We start from the raw sequence: 24,755 nt of genomic DNA, 5'->3' as shown, positions 1-24,755 counted from the left end.
CCTTAACTTCCCTCACTTCATCTGTACACGCACTCTAGTGGCTGACCATTGAACTCCATCTTTGTTTACATTCAGAATATCTCTGAGCTAATCCTAGTCATAGAATCATTGCACCCTTATGGCCGGGGAAAAAGGGTCAGACAGGCCAGTCCCCATGCCAGAACCCGCCACAAACTCAGAATGGGATGTCTGACTATGAGAAATCGGAGAAGCACCTGAGATAGCCTATGATCTTAGACAGCATTCGCTGAGGGCAGAACATATAACAGGGGTGGAGAACATCAGAGCCGACTGGCTTAGCTGGACCGAGGTGGACAATTTGGAGTGGAAGCTGCAGCCAGCAATCTTCAAGGAGCTGGCGGAGCTCTTCGGACGGCTGGAGGTCGACTTATTCGCCACGCCCCTCAACGTTCAGCTCCCGAGGTTCTTCTCCAGGTACCAGGCACGGGGGCAGAAGGGGTGGACGCTCTGCGAAGCCCCTGGCCCAGGGGTCATCGGTAAGCCTTTCCGCCCTTACCCCTGATCCTCAGGGTCATATGGAAAATCCTTCGGGAGGGGGCGGAAAGGGTTCTGTTGGTGCCTCACTGGCCCCGGAGACCGTGGTTTACAGATCTCCAGTCGCTTTCAGGGGAGAGGCCCTGGAGAATCCCCCAGCAGGGGATATCCTTTAACTAGTGGTCGCTGGAGCACCCAGACCCTCAATGGCTCCAGCTGACCGCTTAGCTTTTGAGCGGAGCATCCTGGGGAAAGACCTCTTCCCCCCCAGGGTGATGCAGACTATCCAGACTGCCCTCACACACCCCACAGAGCGTATCTATGGCTCCATGTGGCGGGCCTTTGCCTCATGGTGTAACTCCCTGGGGTATAATCCTATCCAGGCCTCAGTGCCTCAGATTCTGGACTTCCTCCAGTCAGGCCTAGACAAAGGGTTAGCTCCTAACACGATTAGGAGACAGGTTTCAGCCATCTCGTCAGTTCTCCTGTGTGGCAGGAACCAGAGCTTGACTCACCATCCTATTGTCAGGCAATTCCTCAAGAGGGCTTCCAACCCCAAACCGCACACGGTATTCAGGTACCCTTCCTGGGACTTACACAGGGTAGGGGACGCTCCAACAGGTGCTACATTTGAGCCTTTACGAACAGTTTCCCTTAAGTTTCTGACTCTTCGATTTCAAATGTTTTATTTTCATTTTCATTTTCATTTCATACAGTCACATGTATACTGTGCATGATTGGGGCCATATAACATTGGGCAATAAACACAGCCATCCTTGTACTCCCCAAAATACAAAACCAATATACCACTTCAACCCTCCATACACCCTTTCTTTCTCCCCCCTCCAACTTTCCTTTCTCCCCTTCAACATTCCCCTCTCCTACTTCCCCTCCCCCTCTATCACTCCTTTCTCCCCCTCCCTTCCATCTCACCCTCCCGATCCTCTCTCCCACCCTCTCTACCCCTCCCTCTTCTTTCCCTCTACTCCTCCCTTCGGTGTATTTCTACTATCTATCGATATATTCAGCTTCTTATTTTTATACTAAAATTTAAAAAAAGCAACAGTATACAAGTGCAATCATGTTACTTTAAAATCTGGCACATACTATATTTCCCCCCTCCCCCCTATGACCCCCCCTCCCTTCCCCCCCTCCCGACTTCCCAGAGCCCGTACACGGTATAGCTTTTTATCAAACACAGTCTAAAATGTATTAAAACCAAGAAAGTTAGGGGGAAAAAAAATAATAAAGAAAAAAAAAGGGAAAAGAAAAAAGAAAGAGAAGAAAAAAAAAGTCAGTAAAATCTCTGCGTTGAACTCAGCTTCTTACCATTACACAAACTTTAAGCAGTTTACATTGTTCCTAATCTTAATTGTTTGATTACCTGCAGGATTTCCCCAGAAGTTATTTGTTGATTCAGCTTTTCCCTGTACTCTTCTCTAGCTAGGGGCCTTATCTCTTTATCTAAGTATCTGTCTGTTTCTAAACCCTTAATTTTGTCCCCCTTGTGCCTCCTTCCTCTATAACACAATTTGGATACATTTCCAATTTTTCTTTTGGTATCCTCTTCCAACTCTTTTCGTTTTTGCCCTTGTTTATGTCTATATATTTTTTTTGTATTCATCAGTACTCCTCTCATATATGCTTTACTTACATCTCCTACAAATTCCCTGAATATACCCTTATTCATATTCAGAACAAAGTATTCAGATAGCAATTTTTTACAATCATTAATATACTTTTCATATCAAAATAAAGTCCCATTCGACCTCCAAGACTTTCTTGCCTGCACTACCCTTCCCAATTCCGTCCAGACTGGGTTATGATCCAAGGACCCTCGCCGCAATCTTTGTCTTCTTCACCCTAGAAGATAAATCATTAGTGATTTGTATAAAATTCAAAGTTGTCCATCAAGTCTTTTTCCCTTCTAGAATTAGGTCTAATGCGATATATCTTCCAAAGGGATCTGCTTCAGTTCACTCAGCCTTAATGTCTTTTCTTAAGTATACAACTATACCATTTTTCTTTTGCGTAGCAGAGGTCACAAAATATTGACCAAGTTCGAGGTTGAACAGATATTTTGGATCAGTTAATTTAATATGAATTTCTTGCAGACAAGTTATATCGTTCTTGAACTGTTTGAGATAGTAAAATATTTTCTTTCTCTTCTGTAAAGAGTTCAGACATAACTCCTTGATCAATGGCCGATGATTATTGAGGTTGTTGCAATCTGCCTTGTTTTCCCATTCGTCTGGTAGTCGTACAGCTAAGTCCTTGTTCTCTGGTCCCTTGCCCTTCTGGAAGGAGGAAATGGTGCTTTCTGTCTGGTAGTTGTGTGATTTGCTGTTTATCTTGTCCTTCTCGTAGTCTTTCTCCAGATCCAGATGATTCAGGGTGTCCCACCTTCAGGGTCTTGTGATAGAAATCTCGGGCTTCCCATACAGAGTTGAGATGATATTTTTGCTTATCAAATGTAATTATAATACCAAATGGCACATCCCATCTATACTGTATCTGACGGTTTCTGAGTTCTTCCACTAGAAAAGCATAATCTCTCCTGGCTCTTAGCATTTGGGGTGGTATTTCTTTCAAGACAATCAAGTCCTGTCCGCCAATTTGTAGCCTGGTATTATAAGACTCTTGTAGTATCACGTTTCTAGACTCTCTTGTAGTAAAATATATAATTACATCTCGAGGAAGTTGTCTCTGTTTTGCCGCCCAAGAGTTAATGCAAAAAAACAATTTGTTTTTCTGCGTTTTCAACTTTTTGTTGCATCACTTCAATTTTGGATGTCAAGTTAGTGTTGGCTTCATCAAGAACCTCTAGCTTATCTTCCATTCCAGCAACATATTCTGTCAATACAGTTACAAGTCCCACCATATCGTCCTTTTTTTTGGCAATCCTAGTATCAAGCTTATCACATAAGTCTGCATTAAGTTTCTTTATCTCCTCTCTAAATTCTCTAAGAGTCTCAAAAAAAAATTCTTTCGTTAGCAAATCTCCAGTAGGGGGCGTAGAGGGTGAAAGCTGCAACTTTGTGCCAAGTGCGTGAGGTGTATTCCTAAAAGGACGTCTCCCCGACTTTGATTTTGATGCCATTATTTCTTTTCTTCAAACAATTATTCAACAATTATTCCAACTCTGCTGGCTCGTTGTGTAGCTTGCGAGAGAAGAAAGTATTAAGTCCCCCCCTTTATTTGTTCTTAGAAGTTTTTCAAAAGGTTTCAGAAAAGAGCATTGTAACAAAGCAAGTTTCAAAAGATTAGCATTGTAATGAAACAGTTCATATTCATCTCTCTTTAGAATGTCTCTATATTAACAAGGAGTCTTTTACAGCTTTTAAAAGTTGATAAGGAAAAAAAAATCTTGGTAGGTCTTTAGAGAAACAAAACTAATTAGTCAGAGAATGCTATCTGGCTGTTCCTTTGATCTTTCTCTCTGTCGGCCAGTTAAGAATGTGGCATCCGCCATTTTAGGAGCTTATTTTTTTAGAAACCCGATGCACAAAGAAAGCTCTTTCTTTTTTTTTTTTTTTTTAAAAAGGGGGACAGATAAAGTTCTCGGGTACGGACTCTGTTTGTATTAATCTCAAATTGATATATCAAAAATTGTCCTAAGCGGGGGTTCCTTACTTTGCGCCGTAGTGGTTACGGCAGAAGTTCCTGGCTCGGAGGCGTGATTCAGCCTTCGGTAGGCCCCCCTTCCGTTCGCAGCAAAAAAAAAAAAGCTGCAAACTTCAAAGAAAAGCTCTTGCCAGCTGGATCTCTCTCTCATCTTCTTTGCCTGAAGAATGAGTTTATCTACCAGGTATTTAGGCAGATAACGTAGCCAGGAACCCGGGGGCAGCTCGTTAAGCTACCGCCATCAGCAAGGTCCCGCCCCAGAAGTCCAAGTTTCTGACTCTTACGGTGGCCTTTCTGGTGGCCATCACCTCCGCCAGGCGGATATCCGAACTGCAAGCTCTGTCCACCAGCGATGATCTCTGCATCTTCCACCAAGACAGGGTGGGGTTACGACTGGATCCGTCCTTCATCCCCAAGGTGGGCCCCTGCTTCCATCGAGCCCAGGAACTGATCTGCCCAACTCCTGTCCAGACCCTTCTCATCCGTTGGAGAAGAAGTGGCACACTCTGGGCGTAAGGAGGGCTCTGAGGATTTACCTCAGGAGAACCAGGCCAAACAGGAAATCCGAAGCTCTGTTTGTCTCCTTCCAACCAGGGTCCTGGGTAACAAGGTAACTTCCATCACAATAGGCAGGTGGTTGCGAACCTGCATTGCCACTGCATACCAATCGCAGGGCTTACAGACACCAATCATATCACTGCTCACTCCACATGGAGCGCAGCCACATCCACGGCCTGGGCCACGCAGGCATCCCTGGCCGAAATCTGGAGGGCAGCCATGTGGGCTTCCCCCTCTCCCTTTGTTAGGAACTATAAACTGGACTCTTTTGCCTTGGCAGAAGCCTCTTTGGCCGCAGGGTGTTGCAGGCGGTTCACAGGGTGGGGCCCATGCCTCAACTGGCATGAGTGGGGGACATGGGGCCTCAGGGGTCTCCCTCCCTAGGGATGTGCAGGCTTTGGTACATCCCATTCTGGATACTCCTCTCCCCCTACTAAGGAGAAAGGGCGTTGGTACTTACCTGATACGCCTCTTCTCATAGTGGGCGGAGGAGCATCCAGCCCCTCCCTGACTATGTTAGTATGACTAAGTGTTATGTTCATTGTTTATGAAGTTATATAAATACTGATGTTGAAGACGATAAAAGCTAAGATCTGAATTAAGAGTCTGGAGTGAATGGTGCAACGAGTCGGATAGAGCTCTTCGTCAAATATGGGGAATACCTGGTGGCCAGGGGGCGTTGCCCAAAGAGCTTATCTGACTCATCCAATCATGAGAGGACAAGGTTATCCCCATTCTGGATACTCCTCCCCCCACTATGAGAAGAGGCGTATCAGGTAAGTACCAACGCCCTATTCAGCATATATCAAATTACAAATGTAGTAGCAATATAATATTGCATGATTAAACCATTTTCAGATATACAAATCTAGTTTCATATCACAAGTAAAGATTTGTTGATACTTTGTGTGATGACCCCGGAAAAGGCATGAAGGCCACACAGCCAGCTGAGAGTTCAAACTCCCCTTTGATGCTCCAAATTTCCCCCAAATGCTCCCACGTTTTTGGCAAGTCCCAGAGCAAAGCGTGCACATACATACAGTAGCCTCTGGCTTTGTGCAGTCCAGCAAAGCAAAGGAACAGGGAAATGAATCCACGAAGCAAGGAACAATCACTGAGTCCACGAAACAAGGAAGAAGCAAGCAGTCCTGCAAACTCCAAATGTCTGCAACAGCACACAAAACTCTACAAATTCAGTGTTTGTTCCTGACAAACGCCCGTTCCCACAGTGTCTTCTTAAATCTCAGTCCCCAGGTGTGCTTTGTGAAGAGGGGCGGGGCATTTATTTTCCCAAGTCATCGGTTCAGCTGTTTCCGCCTTCACTCTACTCTCCTGCTCAGGGATGAGGAGGGGGTGGTCCTTGCTCATTGCCTGAGTTCTGTCGCTCCTCATTTCCACTGTTTGCCCTCCCTCAGTCATCCTTCTCCCTTTCGTCCCTGCTAACAAGCTGTCCTAATCATGAGGTGGCCCTGGGCTGTCTTGTCCTCGTGCTCACCACATTTCTCCGAAGCCAATGAAGTCACCCCTTTAATCTTCTTCAGCTCCAGCTCTGGCTCATCCTCCTCCACTGATTTAGGCTTTGACGGGGGCATGACACCTTGGCTGCATCTTTTAAATATATGCGATCAAGAGCTCTTTTTGTAAAAATTCTTATCCAGGGCCAATGTGATTCAAGACATTTGTGTTAAAATTGTTACTTTAAGCTCATTCATTGTAGTCTGTAATTGAACTGTTACAAATTTATGAGTGAATAACTAAAATGGAATGTTTTCTTTAAAGGAAAGCAGTTACTTCCATTATCCACAAGTATGCATAGTGGAGTGGCACACACATTCGGACAGCCATCTGGGGAATCATCAAATCTGGTCCGCATGAGAAATCAATCATTAGGACAATCTGCTCCATCACTTACAGCTGGTTTGGTATGTTTCAATATATTTTTTGACAATTTTATTAAAGCGGGTTATGGAGAAAAAAGGCCATAGCTTCTCTATAGATTTTTTAAAGTATTCCAATGACTTATAATGTTTTGATTTTGAAGTTATTCTTCATATTTTAGTATATATTTGTAAAAAATATAGGGCAAAAGGAGGCTAACTGTATTTTATCAGTCATGATGAGCACCGTTTCTACTTTTTTCCTGAAGTATTAAAAAAAATACCTTGGATTTCCAACTTGGATTAAACTGTTTTGCAACTGAGAGTTTTAGTAATTGATCTTATGAGGTTAAAAAGAACAGTGTCTGTACTTTGGCTTTTATATGTGAATTAGTCCCCTTCCTGATATGTGTACACTTTATGCTTATTTACCTAAGACTTTGGAGAACTGAGCTTGTTTGTCATTCATATAGAGAGTTCTCAATTTCTGAGTAGTTGTTTAACCATTTGAAATTATGAATGCTTGGAAAGGTGCTTTATGATCAGTAAAGCTCTTCTGGTTGCCTCTGGAACATGTAATCATGATCTGAGTTTTTGGCAACCTGTTTGCCAGCACTCTATGCTCATGATCGCCATTTGCAATTTTCTCTTCTCCCTGGTTAGCAGGGAAGATTGCAAACTACTGTCACCTGACAAAGGATTTCCCTCCCTTCCACCTCCTTGTGATGGTGGAATCTTCAATGGGCTGCAGGAACAAGCTGGGATCTTCAGATCTGATCTTGGTTTCTCCAGCCCAGTGCAGGAGTTCCCTTCCTTGCCCCGGAAGCCGCTTGCTTTCCTGCAGGTTGTTCTGCAGGTTGTCAAGTGCCCTGCAGTTTATTAAATGTCCTGCAAGTTATTAGTAACCATGCAAGTTGTTAAGTGGACAAAGTGAAAGAACTGGCTGCCGAAGGAGTAGATATTGAATTATAAAATTGAAAATAGAACATGAATTTTCTTTTGTTTTGTCTGTTCATTGTAAAATTCCATTCATTTTAAAAATCCAAAATCATATTTAAATGTTTATGAATAATTGTGACACTCTAAAGAGCATACCTCATTTTTTTCTGGAACTTACATAGCAGTTTCAATGTGGTAGTTAAGCTAAGAGAGAGTGACTAGCTTAAGTTATCAAAGTGAAGACCTGGGCCTCCAATCCAAATCTAAACCCTAAACACTGCATTACATTGTTTTTGTGACATCTTAAACTTGTCAAATTTGTACTACAAGAAGCCTGTATTCTGTTATCCACTTACTAGATTTAAGCTCTCCTAAAACAAATGGCACATCTAAGCAAATGTATGTATGTGCAATAGCAGAGGAAAATTGTAAAGTGTCATAATATTTGTCTGTTCATGGCAAGTGTGATGCATATCTATTAATTTTGTGCATGTATTCATTGCAAAATGTTATAAGGTACATCTTCAAGGTATGGAAGCGGCAATTCTTTTTACACATGGTATGAATTTCATGCTTGTGGTGCCATCTACTGGGCAACATATACCTTTCAAAAAATCAGAAGAATACTTAAAAAAGAATTTTAAAAATAGGGTAATCTTAAGTAAGGGCTTCTTTTTATAGCTGAAACTGCAGGAAAATCACATTAGTCAATATGTGCAGTCCTTGACTTATGACCACAAAATTTTATCCCAAAATTTCTGTTACTAAGTGAGACATTTGTTAAGGGAGTTTTTGCCCCATTTTACGACCTTTCTTGCCACAGTTGTTAAGTGAATCACTTCAGCTGTTAGTCACATGATGGTTAAGTGAATCTGGATTCCCCATTGTCTTTGCTTGTCAGAAATTTGCAAAAGGGGGATTACATGACTCCCGGACACTGCAAACATCATAAATATGAACCAGTTGTCAAGCATTTGAATTTTGATCATATGACCATGAAGATGGTGCAACAGATATAAATGTTATTAAGTAATTAATTATAGTAATTATTTACTAAAATTATTTGCCACCCATCTCATTGTCACATGATTTTGAACAGCTTGGAATCCAATAAAACTGTATTATAAAAGATTAAAACAGTAACAATAAATATATTAAATTTAAGAAATAGCTAAGGTAGTGAGGGTTATAGAACATAGGTGGGAACGTCCATTTAATCGAGCAACCACCTCTAGGATCACACAACCCTATCCGGGCCAAGGGCCAACCTTTATGGATGGCCAAGAAGTTGAGACAGATCCCAAGGGGTAGGTTATTCCAGGGGGTAGTCGCCATGGCGGAAAAAAGCCTTCTCCTGGCTAGGAATCTTTATTAAAAATAACAAGAACAATCAAACAGACATGGCTTATTTAATTATTGATATAGTATGTATTATTCAAATGAGTACTCAAATGAAAATTTGTTTTTTACGAATTAAAATGTAACATGAAATTTATATTTGCCTAGAATCTGTAAATTGTATGATAATTATTTTTTTAGAGTAAAATTAAATTTATAAGGATTTTTAATCTGGTAAAATTTCAATGCAAAATTACAAGGCTGCAGAACTGCATTCTTATCCTTGTTTTGCTTAGGTGTTCTATGAACTCATTAATCTGCTTCATGATATTTCACAAGTAGAAAGAATACAATTTACATTTCTTTGAACCTTTTTAAAAATGTGGCTTATGACAGCTGTAAAAGGCTTAATTATGGTTGAGACTAGACCATGGCTTTGACTTTTTAATTTTTGGTAAAAAATTATATTGTCCCCCCCAGTAGGATTAACTTCCCATAATGTGCTTGATAATTTTCAGCTAATCGTACATAGGCAGGTACTTAGAAAAAAAAAAGCCTGTATGGTTTTTTTACTCTTATTTTTGTAATCTCCTAGTGATATGGCATGCTAAACAGATTTTCAGATAGCAAATAATAATTGTATGTATAGATAGTATATATAAAAGATTTGAGGTAAATGTCACATATAAGCTATATAGGAGTTTTTTTTAACCTTTTCAAGCTACAGTTTCCTGAATAAACTTGTGATTTTGAAATATTGTAGAGAACAGTATTCGTATTGGTTTTTTTCAATGTTCAGTGGAGTGTTGTGACTCAGCAGCAGTCTTCTGTGAGTCTTTTCAGGATGCAAGATTAACTATGCAGCTGGGGCTCGTTAGGGCCATATTCTGGGGATAAAAAGGACGGATGGTGCCACGCCCTGGTTGCAGGAGTCAACGTTCCTTGGTTCGTTCAACATTGATTGATCATCGGTCGTGGTTTATGCAAGATACACTTGGAGAAGTGCTTTGTTTTCTGTAACTCTGATTCAAGAAGACACTTGGAGAAGTGCATTGCTTGTAAGAGTTTTTGTTTGGTATTTTGTTATCTCGTCAGAGACTTTATTTATGTTATTTTTGGGCTCGCAGCCAGTCTGAGCCGAGAACTGATAAAGAGAGTTCCTTTTAAGTTGTTTGCCTGTCGTCTGTTTAACGAGCGGAGAAGGGGGGACAGAACAGTGGAGTATATTTCTCTCCATTGGTGAGGGACTTTTCCCATGTGAAAGGGAGAATTTGAAACCATGTGTTGTGGTCTCTTGGATTGTTCGTTTTACTGTAAATAACTGCCCACATTGCTGCCATTGCCTTTTAGTGAATGGGCCAAGTAAGTCTGATAATTGTTATATTTGCTTATGTCTGCAGATCTGGCTGATCTGAAGCCATAAATTACTGTCAGAATGGCAGAATTCTGCATTGCTGTTTGCAGAGTTAGGCATTTGTTGATTCAGGGGTTTAATTGTTACATATTTAGATAATTATGCCAGCTGTTTTAGGCAGCTGGATAGTGTTCATTTTGATACTCATGCCAGTTGGTCCAGTTCAGTGTTTATTGTGTTTTATCAGTTGCAGCACTGTACTGTGCCTTCATAATACTGTATGTCAGAATATAAAGATATAATTCAAATTAATGACTCATCATTTAGTGAATATTTAAAATTATGATAGATCTCTCTCTCACACACACCCTCCCAAGCTAGTTGTAACCCAATTTTGAAGTTCCTATATCAGTTCCCTACACGTCGCTTGCTAACTGTCCTGCACATATGGCTGGTTGCAGTGTCCTACAATTATGTGACCATGATTAGCAATGGTTTTGCTGGAAATATTTTTCTTAACATGCCTAATTCTTTCTTTCATGGACTACATTGGGCAGAAACATGTTTTGTAATTAGTGATTTTTATTCTTTTAACAAGCGTTTCTTGTAGGATCACATATTGTCCTCTACCTTCCTACTTGGATTTGCACATTTTAAATTTTTATTATTATTAAAGAAGTTTGTCGTTCTATTAGACTAACAACTTTTCCTCATTTATATATAACCTAGCAATGATTAATTAAATCTGTTTTCCTTGTCAAACAGAACTACCTTGGTCTTCAATATATTTGTTTCCATCTTGTTTTATTGTACTATATCAGCTAGCTAACATTTGCTATAAAATATTCCAGTTCCCATCTCTTTGCTTATGTATACATGCATTAATATCCTTTACCTACACCTGTGCCTAATGTCATCACAACCATTCCCTATAAATTTATCTATGTGCATTAACTAACTAAACATTGCACAAAATTATATCTTGCTCAGTGCTGACCTGTTTCCTAAGCATTCTTTTTATTTTCACATATGCTTTACTTTATATTTTACACTACCATCATTGCATTCAGCAATCAACCTTTAAGACAGTAGTGGGTTCCGGATCACGTTGCAACTGGTATGGTGCAACAAGGCCATGTGTCCACCACATCAACGTGCGCAGCATGCGCACACACGCGAGCGCGTGCATGCATACTTACCGCCTGCAACGCCTCTGCAACGCTCCAGCTGGTTGGTGGAACATCGTGCAGGCGCTGTACACTGCATTCATGGAAGCCCCAAAAATCTCAAATACTGGTAAGGAATGCAGGCAGGCGGAACGGTACCTGGTGCTCCTGGCAGGCACCGGTATGCCTGTACCGGGGTGTACCGGTCGTAACCCACCACTGCTTTAAGAACATGTTCATGTAAACCATATCATAAATCAGGCCCATTTATTCTCCATTGAGGTGGAGATAGCATCCAGGTATGGGTTGACTTCATCTGCTTGCTGATTGGATTGGACTGAGTCAGTCAAAGCTGTTAGGACACGCCCTTGTTGCTAGGGATTCCCAGCTTTTGACTCAGTCCTTCAGTAAGAACAGACATGTCATCTCTTGCTCCTGACAACTTATTTGTCACTTTCTATAAATTCTGAACTTTATTACTGTTTCATCTTGAATTTGTGAGTAATCCCCTTGGTCAGTAATAGAAACTTCAGCTGGCTCAGCGGCTAGAGTCTAGGCTCCAGCTGCTGGACTTCTGACAGCCAGAGCTGGGCAAGAAGATGGCATCATCGCTGCCATTGCCAACTCCACCAAAGAGAGGCTTGGTCAGGGGCTGCACTTTAACAAGGACGATTGATTGTGCCGTTTCATAGAGCTCTGCGCTCTCTTTGTAGCCTCATACTAATTTGATGCGCTTTAGGTTTGCAGAGCTTCATTGCTCTCTCAAAGTTTTTAGGAAAGCTGCTGGTGCACTGGGCGTTGTGGGGAAGAGCTTCGTGCTCTTGAGTTTGCAAGTAAAATCCCAACAATACTCAAACCGCAAGGACTGCACCTCCATAGGAAGAAGCTTCGCGCCTAGCACAGAGGTGATTTAGGTGGTCACAGATCGAAGCATGGGTGTGATCTGCAATGTCAATCACAGAGCTCCCCCCCTCCTTATCGGCAGTAATGAAGCCTGATAGGGCAGACCACAATCGCTAGACAGATGTTTAGAAGGCTCAAATAGCCTGTCTTTAGATGCGAGCATCTCTAGAGCTGCAGCCAGCCACTTGCTTCAAAAAAAGGGTGTGAAATGGCCATTTGATAGGAGAGAGTAACCTTCCTGTCAGTAAATCTAAAATGGATGGTGCAGCAACAGCCGGTTTCAGTGAAGGAGGCTCTGACAGAGGCAGGAACTTGGAGATCCCAGAGTTAATGGTAGTTTCCCCTGTGCCTCCATTATTGTCCTTTGCATCTACAGGGCACAAACAAAGCTCTGGGAAATCCCAGAAAGGCTCTAAAACGGCCTCTAAATTCAAAAAAGGAGGGAGAAGACTTTGGTTGCTGTGCTCCAAAGCTAACAGCCAAAAGGCTCAAGGCACCCATGTTAGAGGGGATCCCAGGGCAATCTCATTGCAGGCACACTTTGTCTCTGTCACCAGGGGGAGCTGAAGAGCAAATCCCCCCCCCCCCCAAGTCCTGTTTTCCCTATTACCACCCCTGGTCTATGGGGATCGGTGCCTGACTTGCACAGTTCAGCTATCGTAGTAGATCAGCCTCAGTCCTCAGGCAGGGGGGGGGGGGCTCTAGAAACCAAGTTTACACCAACAGCTTCAGGCCTTCGTCCTGAATTGCAGCCAAGCCCAATGGCACTGCCAAACTTCTAGGATATTATTGCAAATTCCATAAAGCAAGGCATTGCAGCCAAGCTTCAGCACCAGTCTAGCCATGCATCCTTAGTAGAGCCTGAGTGGAGAGCACAGGCACCTTACCAGACTTTGGGGCACACTCACCTACCCATTCGCAGTGCAGCTAATCTCACCCTTCTGAGGAGAGAGAGAGATCAGGGATGCAGACTTATCAGAGGATGAAGACATGATTCCGGAACAGCCTGCCTTCTTCGGATTGTTCCAACCGCCCCTCTTCAAATCTCTTCTCCTCAAGGCCAAGACCTCAGCAAATCTAGGGACAAGGTGGCTGGAACCACTCCGGAGGCACCATGTGCTTCAACTGAACACAGTTCAGAGCACACCACAGAAGCAGAGACTATCCCATCACCTAGGCTTTTTGTGGATGTGGCTCAAAGGCAATGGGCCTCTCCTACTTCAGGTCCTATGCTGACCGCTGCTGATAGGCATTTTTACAATTTGGCACCTGAGCTAGTCCCGTCACTTCAATTGCCTACCATGGACACTCCAGTCGCGGCGCTCTATACCTCTGACAACATGCTGGAGGTACCTAAAGAAGCCTTAAAACCAGAAGACAGACAGGCAGAGTTAACTCTGCAGTGAAGCCATCAAGGGGCGGCTTGGGCAGTCCAGGTATCCACAACGGCCTCCTTCTTCAATAGGACCTCATTGCTTTGGCTGCGTCAACTGCAGGAGAGGATTTCGGTGACCAATTCCAGGGCACACCAAGATGTCAACAAACTGGTGGCAGTGATCCAGTTTTCGGCTGATGCCATCCTCAACTCTGCCAGATTTGCGTACAAAGTCTGTACGCAACTGGCCTCATCAGTTGTGACGTGACGCTTGGCAGGCCGATGTTTGACACAAGTGGTGCCTAGCATCAGCCCTTTTCAAAAGGAGGGGGCTAGTTTGGAGAATCTCTAGATCCCATTCTTGTGGAGACCAGGGACAAGAGAAAGATCTTGCCATCGGCCACCAGAAGGGGCCTCACCTTAACTTGAGAGGTCCTGCCCTTCGGGCCCAGACTACGGACCTGCAAATTTCAGGCCACAGGGGGGGTTACATCTCTAGGCAACAACAGGTGGACTGACCATCTAAAGGTAAACAGTCTAAGCGGCCCTTTCACAGCAGAGGAGGTTGGTTTTTCCATTGCCCCTAATCCATTCCTTCCATCAGAGGCCGCTTGGCCCACTTTGTAGATCAATGGGAGGAAATTACCTCTGACACTTGGGTCAAAGATGTGGTGAGGTCTGGGCTTTCCCTGGAATTTATCTCCACACCCCCAAGGTTTTTCATTCGTTGCCCAGTCTCCAACAACCCGGCAAATAGGGCCCTCATGCAGTCTGCAATTCAGCACCTGCTAGAAATTCGAGCCAGACAGCAAGTACTTGAGGATAAACTAGGGCAGGGGTTCTATTCAATTCTATTCATGATCCCCAAAGTCTTGTGGGGTGGAGAACTATTCTAGACCTCAAGCGCCTGAACCGCCATCTGCTCTACAGGTGTTTTAAAATGCACTCATTGCAGACCATTGGGGGGGGGGCATATGGGAGGGCAACTTTCTCACATCCATAGATTTAACAGAGGCCTATCTTCATATTCCCATTTTGCCTCTTCATTGGCAATACCTCCGATTTTATTATGCGGGCTGTCACTACCAGTATAGAGCCCTATCATTTGGCCTTTCTTTGGCACCTAGGCCGTTCACAAAAGTCCTAGCAGCATTGGCAGCCCATCTATGGGCTATGCCCATGCAGGTCCAATGCTACCTATATGATATATTGATCCAGTCCTCCTCTGTCATCCAAGCCAGGGAGGATCTGAGAATCATGGTCCAGACATTGCAGTTCCAAAGGTTTTCTATTAATATACACAAGAGTCACCGTGAATCAACTAACTGGCTGTTCCACATGGGAGCGCTCATTGATAACAGTGGTGTGCAGGGTTAACCTGTCCCAGGAGCAACAGACCAGCCTCAGGGACCGAACAGGGCAGATCAAAAGGGAGCGGACTGTATCCTTGGCCAAGCTCTCTCAGCTCCTGGGCAAAATGGTGTCCAGTTTTTCCATTGTCCCCTGGGCGCGCCTGCATGCCAGAGATCTTCAATGGTTCCTTTTACCATTTCAGAGAAAGGGCAGGAGAAGTTCCCAAGCCAGGGTCATCCACTCGGAGGTCATCCGGTCTCTGTGCAGGTGAAGGTCCCCAGCTATTGCCAGGGGGTGCTGCTTCAAAGAACAAGAATGACTGACGGTGACTACAGGCGCCAGCCTCTTTGAATGGGGGTCCTACCTCCAGTTGCAGATAGCCTAGGGACAGGGGGACCAAAGGGACAGGACTCATAATATCAACTGGCTGAGCTAAGAGCAGTCCACCTTGTCCTCCGGCACTTTCAACAGACAGTTGCAGGCAAGTATGTGCTGATTCTGACGGACAACGTGGCCACCAAAGCTCATGTAAACCGTTGGGGGGGGGGACCCGTTCCAAGTCCCCCATGCAGGAGGCCAAGCAACTGGGTCTCTGGGCAGAGAGGCACCTATTACCCATTGTGGCAGAACACATCTTGGGTGACAAATGTGCAGGCGGACTGGTTTAGCCTTGATGTGGACCATGAGTGGCGCCTGTACCCACCACTATTTTGGAAACTCATGGACCATTTCGGCCTCCCAGTAGTGGACCTCTTCGTTACCCCAGACAATATGCACCTTCTGAGGTTTTATGCCAGGTTCCCAGCACCAGGGGGCAGAGGGGGTCGATGCCCTCTGGTGCCCCTGGCCTCCCAGACTGCTTTATGCCTTCCTTTCTCTTCGTCTTATCCTAAGGGTCATTTGGAAGGTTGTAGCAGAGAAGGCGGAGGTCATATTTCTTGTCCCTCACTGGCCAGATGGCCATGGTTCACCAATCTACTGACCCTATCAGTGGACCGGCCCTGGAGGATCCCTCAGGACAGGATCTCCCTTAGTCAGGGGTCGCTAGTTCATCCAGAACCACAGTGGTTCCAGCTGACCACCTGGCACTTGAGTGGGCCGTTCTGAGGGAGGACAATTTTTCCTCCAGGGTCATTAAGACCATCCATGCCTCTAGGAGGCAGGTAGCAGCACTGGTTTCTGTGCTGACCTGCAGGGAGCTGCAGTCCCTAACATAGCACCCCATGGTGCGCCGGTTCTTGAAGGGGGCATCTAACCTGAGACCCGGCCTGGGACCTGTCCAAGGTTTTAAACTCAATCACTGGATCTCCCTTCGAGCCTTTATGGATGGGCACCTTAGGTTTTGTTACCCTAAAGGTAGCTTTCCTCACAGCAATCACCTCAGCTAGGAGGATTTCAGAGTTGCAGGCCCTCTCCGTAAGAGAGGACCTCTGTATTTTCCACCACAACAGGATAGTGCTACATCTTGAGCCCTCCTTCATCCTCAAGGTATACACCTGGTTCCACAGGGCCCAGGAACTGATCCTGCTGAACTTCTGTCCATCATTAGAAATGGTTTGCTGAGTGTCCACGTGGTCCTCCCCTTCCCCATTCATAAAATACTATAAACCGGACAGCTTTTCCTCGGCCAAAGCAGCGTTTGGCCAATGGGTACTACAGGCTGTTCACATGGGATGGGAAACCTCGGACCAGGTGGTGACCTACCCATAAGGACAAGCCAGCTTTGGTATGTCCCATGTGTGGGTGCTATCTCCACCTCAATGGAGAAAGGGCGTTGGTCTTACCTGATATGCCTCTTCTTAGAAAATGGAGATAGCATCCAGCCCCACCCTGAAGGATGCTGGTCTTCACTCCAAACGAACAAGACTTTACCACAAGACACGTCGAGTCTGTCACTTCAACTTCACTGAAAGCTGGGAATCTCTAGCAACTAGGGTGTGTCTTAACAGCTTTGACAGACAAGTCCAATCAGCAAGCAGATGAAGTCAAGCCATGCCTGGATGCTATCTCCACCTTATGAGAAGAGGGTATCGGGTAAGACCAACCCCCTTTTTATTCCTTTTTTAAATTAACTAACATACAATAAAATGACTTTCTTACGTTGATAGATTTCTATGTGATTTGCTAAAGACCAAAAATCTGTTCTGCAGACTTTCTGCTTGAGGTAACATCTTCTCAGAAGTAGCCTTTTGTCCTGTCTCACTCAGAAAGCAGTTAAATACATTCCTATCCATGGTGAGTAAACTCATTCCCCTGTAGTTTCTATTTTCACTCTTCTTTTCTTTCCATTTGTCTAACAGAACAAAAATGGCATTCTTCCTACTTCAATAGAAGAAAATATATGTAGCTCAGTGTTGAACTGCGGAGTCCCTGCTGCTCTCTGTGCTTGGTTGTTCACTGGCAGACATTTCATTGGGGGAATGTGGAATTTGCTTCCTGTTTGCATACAGTAGCTTGCGTTGCCACTGTTGGTGATGGTATGGTTTGTTTTGAAACAAAAAGACCATAAAACATCACCTCCAGCAGCCAAGATCCAGATTCGTAGGGATTGACACCAGACAACCAGGCAGAGAGCAATACTCTAATCAAGGAACTACAAAGGAGAAAACTGTACTGAGGATGTCAGCGTCCTCATTTATGACTAATTTCTCATCAATATTCTTGGAAATTGACATTGATGGTATTCATTTCTAATTAATTCTTTGATGTATCACTAAATTACGTTGATTTGACTCTGCATTTCTCCTCCTTTTAAGCTTAATGTTTATTTTCTTTTTTATTACATTTTACAAATATTTTATTCTCTCTATATGTATTATGCAACATTTTCTCATTTTTGTAGAAATTATTTTTAATATAATATTTTGTCATCCACAGTCTCTTTCCAACAAGTATCCTTTTTCCTACTTCCCATTAATGTAACTCCACGTATTTCTGTGAAACTCTATAATGCAATTACTTTCAGTCTGTTCAAGTATCCTCTTTTCTTATGCCCATTTCCAATTCATTCTCCTGTGAGATTAATACATCTTCTATTTTCTTTTCAGATAGGTTTTATATTTCCTGTTGTAATGGTGGTTCTTTCACTGTGGATTCTTTCATTTCTTTCCTTTGCTTCATGCCCATTTATTCCCACTTTTGACCTACCCTAAAAATAGCTTGTTCCACTTCTCATTACCATACTGCAGGGTGAATAAAAATAAATGATTTCTTTTTAAAAAATCAGATTTTTAAAATCAGATTTTTTTTATTTTTATCAAATTTATTTTTATCAAATTTAGAGTTTTGGAGTAAAAATCTATGTAAAGATAGTTTTCTATTTAAGATACATTAATAATTTAGTTTATTCAGCATGAAATGGAGCTTAGTTATGTAGCATGAGGCTGTATATTCTGCAATTTTTACATTTTTGGTAAACTCGTTCAATGAAGTCAAGCTCTGCAAGCTGAGATAACATGCACCACATTGATGTATTCACACAATTTTACAGTAACCATGAGATAAATCATAAAACAAAGTTCAGGAATATTCCTTTATCCCATTGTGTGAGTCAACAGCGGGTCAGAGGAGAAGCAGCTGTGGGACAGAGATGAGAGTTGCTCTTTAAAAATTATGATTTAAATCAAGCCTTTTACTAGTGATTTAAATCGTGATTTAAATTGACTTGATTTAAATCAAATCCACCCTGCCGTACTGTCTTACACTAGTCTTCCACATAAATAATATGCCAGTCAGGTTCATATTTAAATTCTTTCCTTTGCTATATCTACATATATGTAGATTTATGTTTGAGTCATGTATTCAAAACAGAAAGATAATAGTCTTCTTGGGAAGTAATGTCAGACAGAAGATGACTGCGTGACAGCAGAGCATATGGCTGTGGTGGAAAGATGAACCAGTGAAAGGAATGGCTCTTTGGAACTTCTCTCTGGTTCAAGGAGAAGACTAGGTGATCACAAGGATCATCTACAGCAGGGGTATCACACTCAAGTCCCAGGGGCTCGATCTGGCCTGCAGGGCCATCCTAGAAACAGCAAAGGACTGGCCTGTGGTGCCTTTGCCAGCAAAAATTGAGCTTGTGAGGTCCATGTGCGGCTCTCCCAAGTTCCTTTTTCATTGGCAGAGAGTTTCAGGAGCCTATTGCAGCCGAAAATGGAGCTCGAGAGCCCATTTTCATTGGCATAGCGCTCAGGCCACCAACATGAATGACGTCAAGCTGGCCATGCCCATCTTGGCCATGCCCCACCCCAAACATCTGATGTCAAACACAACCCTGATGCGGCCTTCAATGGAATTGAGTTTTCCACCCCTGACCTATAGATTTGCTTCATGGAGAAGAGAAAATAAAATAATGATCTCCAGCAAGAGTTGAGAGCTCTAGAAGCCAGGGGAAAATCATTCTGCCTAAGTCAGGGTTTGGTGTCTTCATTCGAATGCTGTGTTTGCCAGCCTTCTTTTAAACTACTTTAGGAAATTGCTTGTTATTAATTTTCTAGATTTTAAGAACCTTCGGAAGAGCAAGTTTCATCATACTGGGAATGTTGCCTTAGAAGAAAGAAGCTTCATGTATGATTAAGGAAAAGGTATAAGGGGGATATTTTGGAAAGTTAAGGGGTGAACTTGAAAGAGTATTTACTGTGGATTGTTTAAAATTTTATAAAAAATATATGAATATTGTGAAAATCCTCCCATGGGACAGTTTTGTTGGTTAGAAAATAAACATATAAGAGGGGTCTTTGAAAGTTGATTATAGGGGACCAAAGAGATTACAGTTGAAGGAGAAAGGTCCCCATTAATTTAATGGAGCAATATTAGTTTACCATAAAAGAAATTAAAGCTGTTTGAGAACAGTGTACTTAGAAATTACTTTCAAGCTTGTCTGACACTATACAAGGGATTTAACTGAATTTACAGAAGAAGAAGAAATTTTACTGGATAAAATATAGCTTGAGATTGATTTGAATGTGGTTTTGAAAATGGATCTTTTAAAAAAATATCAGAGTACAACAATAATGGAAAAAGAGGCTATGGATCTGAAAATGGATTTAAAATTGCCGGAGTGCAAGAGTGATGTGGAAAAAGATGCCACAATAGATTTACATATGAAACCAGTTGATGTCTTAATAACTAAAGGGGACATACAAATAATTGGAAGAATGATTTGGAAAGCCTTCTTATCTTGGATTTACAGAAGGGATATGTTAAACTACTGAAGCTATTTCTGAAAAGAGGCAGAGAAAAAAGAAAATGATAAGAAATCAACTTGTGGAACATTTTTCAGCAGGATTAAAGATCCAGCTTTTAAAAAGTAAATGGAAGGGATATAAAATTAATTTATTTGACTGGGGTTAAAATATGTATGATATGGTTTCTAGTTGCCATTAATGGATTTTTTAAAACCAGGATTGAATGATGAGACTTCTGCTTTATTTCTTAGAGAATGAGATAAATTGGAATACAAAATGGATTTGTTCGGCTAAGATTAGAGTATATATTTTATTATTTCCTGTAGCTTTTAATAGAATTTTGCTGATTAGGACTGAATGACAAGGGTTTATAATTTGCTTAATGATAAGGGATGTGATATAGGAGGAAGAGAGATTTTTAAAAATGAATATACTACAAGAGAAGTATACGTTATTGAAATTATATTTGACTGAAGGGAGATGGAAGTAATTTTTTAATATATCCTTTCTTCACTTTTTATTTTCCTTTTTCTTCGTACTTTTTACTTTCTCCTAGGCGCTGCTTGGAGTGTCCAAACTCGGGTTAACTTCAGCTTGCTGTCCAAGGAACTGAGTTTGAAACTTTGTTGTAGCTCCGCCTCTTGGTTGCTCCAGAGGCTCAGTTTTAAAAAACTCAGTCGCCCAACAGGATGTATTTCCAGGGGCTCCAGTCCTTGTGCAGCAAGCTGGACCCCAATTTAGTATTTCCTAGAGAGTTTGTAGCTCCTTTTTTGCTAGTTTGGATAGATAGGTTGCAGTTAGGGTAATTTTATCCTGCTTTTCTACTTCTTCGAGAATTCTGGACTAGGCCTCTGAGCCTTAAAGGCCTTAATCCATCGCGCAGGCAGGCTCCCTGGGGCGATCGCAGCCCAGCCTCCACGTGGGCTGTTTCTAGGTTGGGTCTCTCCCAAAATGCTGGTTCAGTGAGTACGTGGGGGGGGGGCGATTCGGCTGCTAAAGCCTTCCTGAGCCCCTGACAGGAGCGCTAGGCTCCGTGCCGGCCCAACAACACTCCAGGCGTGCGCGGCAAGAGAGCCCGCCATTTTAAACAGCCCGTTTTGGCGCGCTTTCATTTCCAGGCCTCTATTCTTGCCACGCAGCCTCCCTTGAACAGCGGATCACCGCGGAGGGCTGCCTTAAGCCCAGAGACTCACGTGGGGTGCTCACGCTGTCTCTTGCCCTCCTTCTCCTTCCAGTGGCCGCAGGGAACCCAGGCTTCAAACCCCCGCCTACCTGCCTTCAGCGCGGATCCGCAGGCGCTAGGCCGATCCTCTCCTTTCTTCAGCCGGCTAGGCCTCTGAGCCTTAAAGGCCCAGCGTGTGGATCAGGTTCTGGCCTACCCCAGGCCTGGTCTACTGCCATTGCCAGAATGGAGCAACAGCTTAGTACTATCAGCATGGAAGAGAGGCAAGGGGAAAAGACCGTGCCCACTCCCAGTAAGTGTAGCAGGCCCAATCCATCGGGCAAGGGAGTTGGGGGGGGTATTTCCCCAAGGGAGAAGCAGCCTAAGGTAGGCCCGGCCTCCAAGGCTGAGGAAAAAATGGCACTGCGCCGTCAGAAGGCCCTGGAGAAACAGTTCCAGAGGGCCCAGGCCGCACAGTGCAAGATTTCTATGGAGCCATCCCCCATCGAGACCAGGGATGGGTCTCCCAGGGGCGAATCCCAGCAAGGGGAATCCCCTCTAGGCCCAGGCAGTGAGGACTTTGGGTTCTCCCCCAACCCTCATAGGGCTTCCTTGGGATCCCCTACTCATTCCATGGCTATGGATTCCCTAGCAGACATGGATTCAGGAGCTGAGGAGGAATCCTTAGCTCCATCTGAATTGGAGCCCCCTCCCCCGCAGTGTCAGGAGTCCATTCTATCTAGGGCCATGGAGGAGGTGGTAGCTCGGGCCATATCCAAAGGCATCTCAGATGGCATGGTACAGCTGGCGGCCCAGTTGCCCTCTGTGGCGCACAAGCCAGCTCCCAGTCAGGCCAAGTTCCCCAAGGCTTCTGAAGCTAGGGCACCCTCTCCTGCCCCCACGGGCCTTAGTGAGGTGTCAGATCAGGAGGAGCCTGAGGTAGAGGTTCCGGTCCTATCGGAGGATGAGGAACCTGCCGCTGAACAGGCCACGGGCTCAGCCCTATTCAATCCGGCCATGTTTAAGCCCCTCCTTATGAAGGCCAGGGCTGCAGGCCCCCAGATGGGTCTCCCAGCTCCCGCAGCTAAGCCTATATCTGATCCGGTCACGGGTGTAGTCATAGGGCCCCAGGACCCCGGCGCAGGCCTTTTTAATGAGGTTCCTCCCCTTTGGACCTCGTGCCGGCACCCCAGTTATTTTTGGACATCATCCAACGACAATGGGTGCAGCCGGGGACTCTAGCCACTCCCAGTGGGACGGAGAGGAAGCTATTCACCATGGAGGCTCCCCTGGAGGAGCTCCTCAAGGTTCCTCAGGTGGACGAGCTGATTATGGCTCTCACATCCCCCACTTCCCTTCCGGCCGAGTTATTGGAAGGCCTCAAGGCAGAGGACAAGAGGGCGGAATCCGCGGCTCTTAAGACGCACCAGGCCACTGCCTGGGCTATGCACGCTTCCACCAGCTCCTCTTATTTTGGCAGGGCAGCCCTCTTCTGGCTCCACAAACTGCGGGCTGGCCTCCCAGCAGGCAACTCCAGGACTAGGCAGGACATCACCAAGATCATAGCCGCTGTGGAGTATTCTGCTGACGCGTCCCTGGCCGCCACCAAATTTTCATCCAGGGCGCTGGCCTTGAATGTCACCTCGAGGCGCCTGCTGTGGCTCTGCTACTGGCAGGCTCATGTTAAGGCGAAATGGAAGGTGGCTTCCGCCCCCTTCAGGGGAGGTAAGCTGTTTGGAGAGGCCCTAGATCCATTTCTCACCGAGAATAAGGATAAGCGCAAGGTTCTCCCTCCGGTCACAAAAAAGCACGAACGGAAAGGTCAGCCCTTTCGCAAAAATTCCCTTCGGAATAGGGAGCCCTCCACTTCCACTGCCGGTCCTAGTCGAGCCTACGGCGCCTCACAGGATTGCGCCCAGGATAGACCCTCCTTTAGAGACAGAGTGAAGCAGCAGGGTTTCCGCAAACCCTTCCGGGGAGGCTATTCCAACAGGCCCTTTAGAAAGTCAAAGTGACCATCACAGGGCTCCCCCCATAGGCGGCCGGCTCCAGCTCTATGCCGCCCAGTGGGAAGAGACGACGATGGACAGTTGGGTCAGGAACATGGTCCGCCATGGGCTGACCCTGGAGTTCCTGTCCTTCCCCCTGAGAACCTTCCTCCATTGCCCTATCCCCAGGTCCGCCCACAAGTTACAACTGATGAGGGCGGAGATACAACACCTTTTAGAGATAGCGGCCATAGAGGAGGTCCCCAGAGGGCAAGAAGGCAGGGGTTTTTATTCCATCCTCTTCCTGGTCCCCAAGTCATCAGGGGGGGTGAGGGCGATCCTGGACCTCAAGAAGCTGAACAAGCATCTGGCGTACAAGCGCTTCAAGATGCAGTCCCTCCAGACCATCCTGGGCTGCATCAGACCAGGCGATCTGCTGACATCGATCGACCTGAAGGAGGCGTATCTGCACGTTCCGATCCACCTGGCGCACCGCCAGTTCCTGAGGTTCCAGTTCGCCCATCACTATTACCAGTACAGGGCCCTTCCCTTCGGGCTCTCGTCGGCCCCGCGGGCCTTCACCAAGATGCTGGCAGCTGTAGCCGCACGACTCCGGTCTCTGCCCGTCAGATTGGAATGCCACTTGTCGTCCAGGGGGCAAGCCCAAGCAGACCTGGCCACCACCATCAAGGCCCTGCAGCTTCACGGGTTCTCAGTCAATCTCACCAAGAGCCATCTGAACCCAACCTGCAGGATCCAGCACCTTGGAACGATCATCAATTCCGAAACCTGCCAAGTCTTCCTCACTCAAGAGCGAGTCGACAGCATCTGGACCCTGGTGAGGAGCATCCGCTTGACTGGGTCAGCCTCGATCCTCTATCACAACTGATGGGGAAGCTGGTGTCTTGCATCGCGGTGGTCCCTTGGGCGCGGCTGCACAGGCGAGAACTGCAATGGTTCCTGCTCCCTCTCCAAAGGAAGAAGGCCAGCAACTCCAAACAGGTGGTACGGGTCCCACCGAAGGTCCTCCGCTCCCTCCGGTGGTGGCAGACGGAAGCCCTCCTCAAAGGCACACGCTTCAGGGAGCCAAAGAGGCTGATAATCACCACAGACGCCAGCCTCTTTGGCTGGGGTGCTCATCTGGGAACAGCGGTGGTGCAGGGCAGGTGGTCGCAGGCGGAGCTCGCCCACAACATCAACTGGCTAGAGCTCCGGGCCGCAAGACTCGCCCTGCGCCACTTCCTTGACCAGGTCAGAGGCCGCGATGTACTGATTCTGATGGACAACATCGCCGCCAAAGCCTACATCAACCACCAGGGCGGCACGCGGTCTCTGGCGCTGATGTTGGAAGCAGAGACTCTGGGTCGCTGGGCGGAGAGTCATCTGGCGTCAATACGAGCAGACCACATCTCCGGCGTGGACAAGGTGACAGCAGAC

General features: G+C 45.1%; 1 protein-coding gene across 8 annotated transcripts in view; it reads left to right on the top strand.

The window, feature by feature from the left end:
• The window catches only part of MAST2 (microtubule associated serine/threonine kinase 2), a 265,612-nt gene that overhangs the window by 47,436 nt on the left and 193,421 nt on the right, over positions 1–24,755 (top strand). For all 8 annotated transcript variants that reach the window (XM_087719741.1, XM_087719738.1, XM_087719740.1 and 5 more), the window contains exon 3: positions 6,457–6,599. In XM_087719741.1, coding sequence (XP_087575867.1) covers positions 6,457–6,599 — 143 coding nt within the window. The remainder of the gene's footprint in view (positions 1–6,456; positions 6,600–24,755) is intronic.

This window comes from Thamnophis sirtalis, unplaced genomic scaffold (assembly GCF_051295495.1).
Source record: "Thamnophis sirtalis isolate CommonGarterSnake01/CBP01778 unplaced genomic scaffold, rThaSir2_p1.2 scaffold_7, whole genome shotgun sequence".
Classification (NCBI taxonomy): domain Eukaryota; kingdom Metazoa; phylum Chordata; class Lepidosauria; order Squamata; family Natricidae; genus Thamnophis; species Thamnophis sirtalis.
Note: the sequence above shows the minus strand (reverse complement) of the source record. Positions and strands in the feature narration are given on the sequence as shown.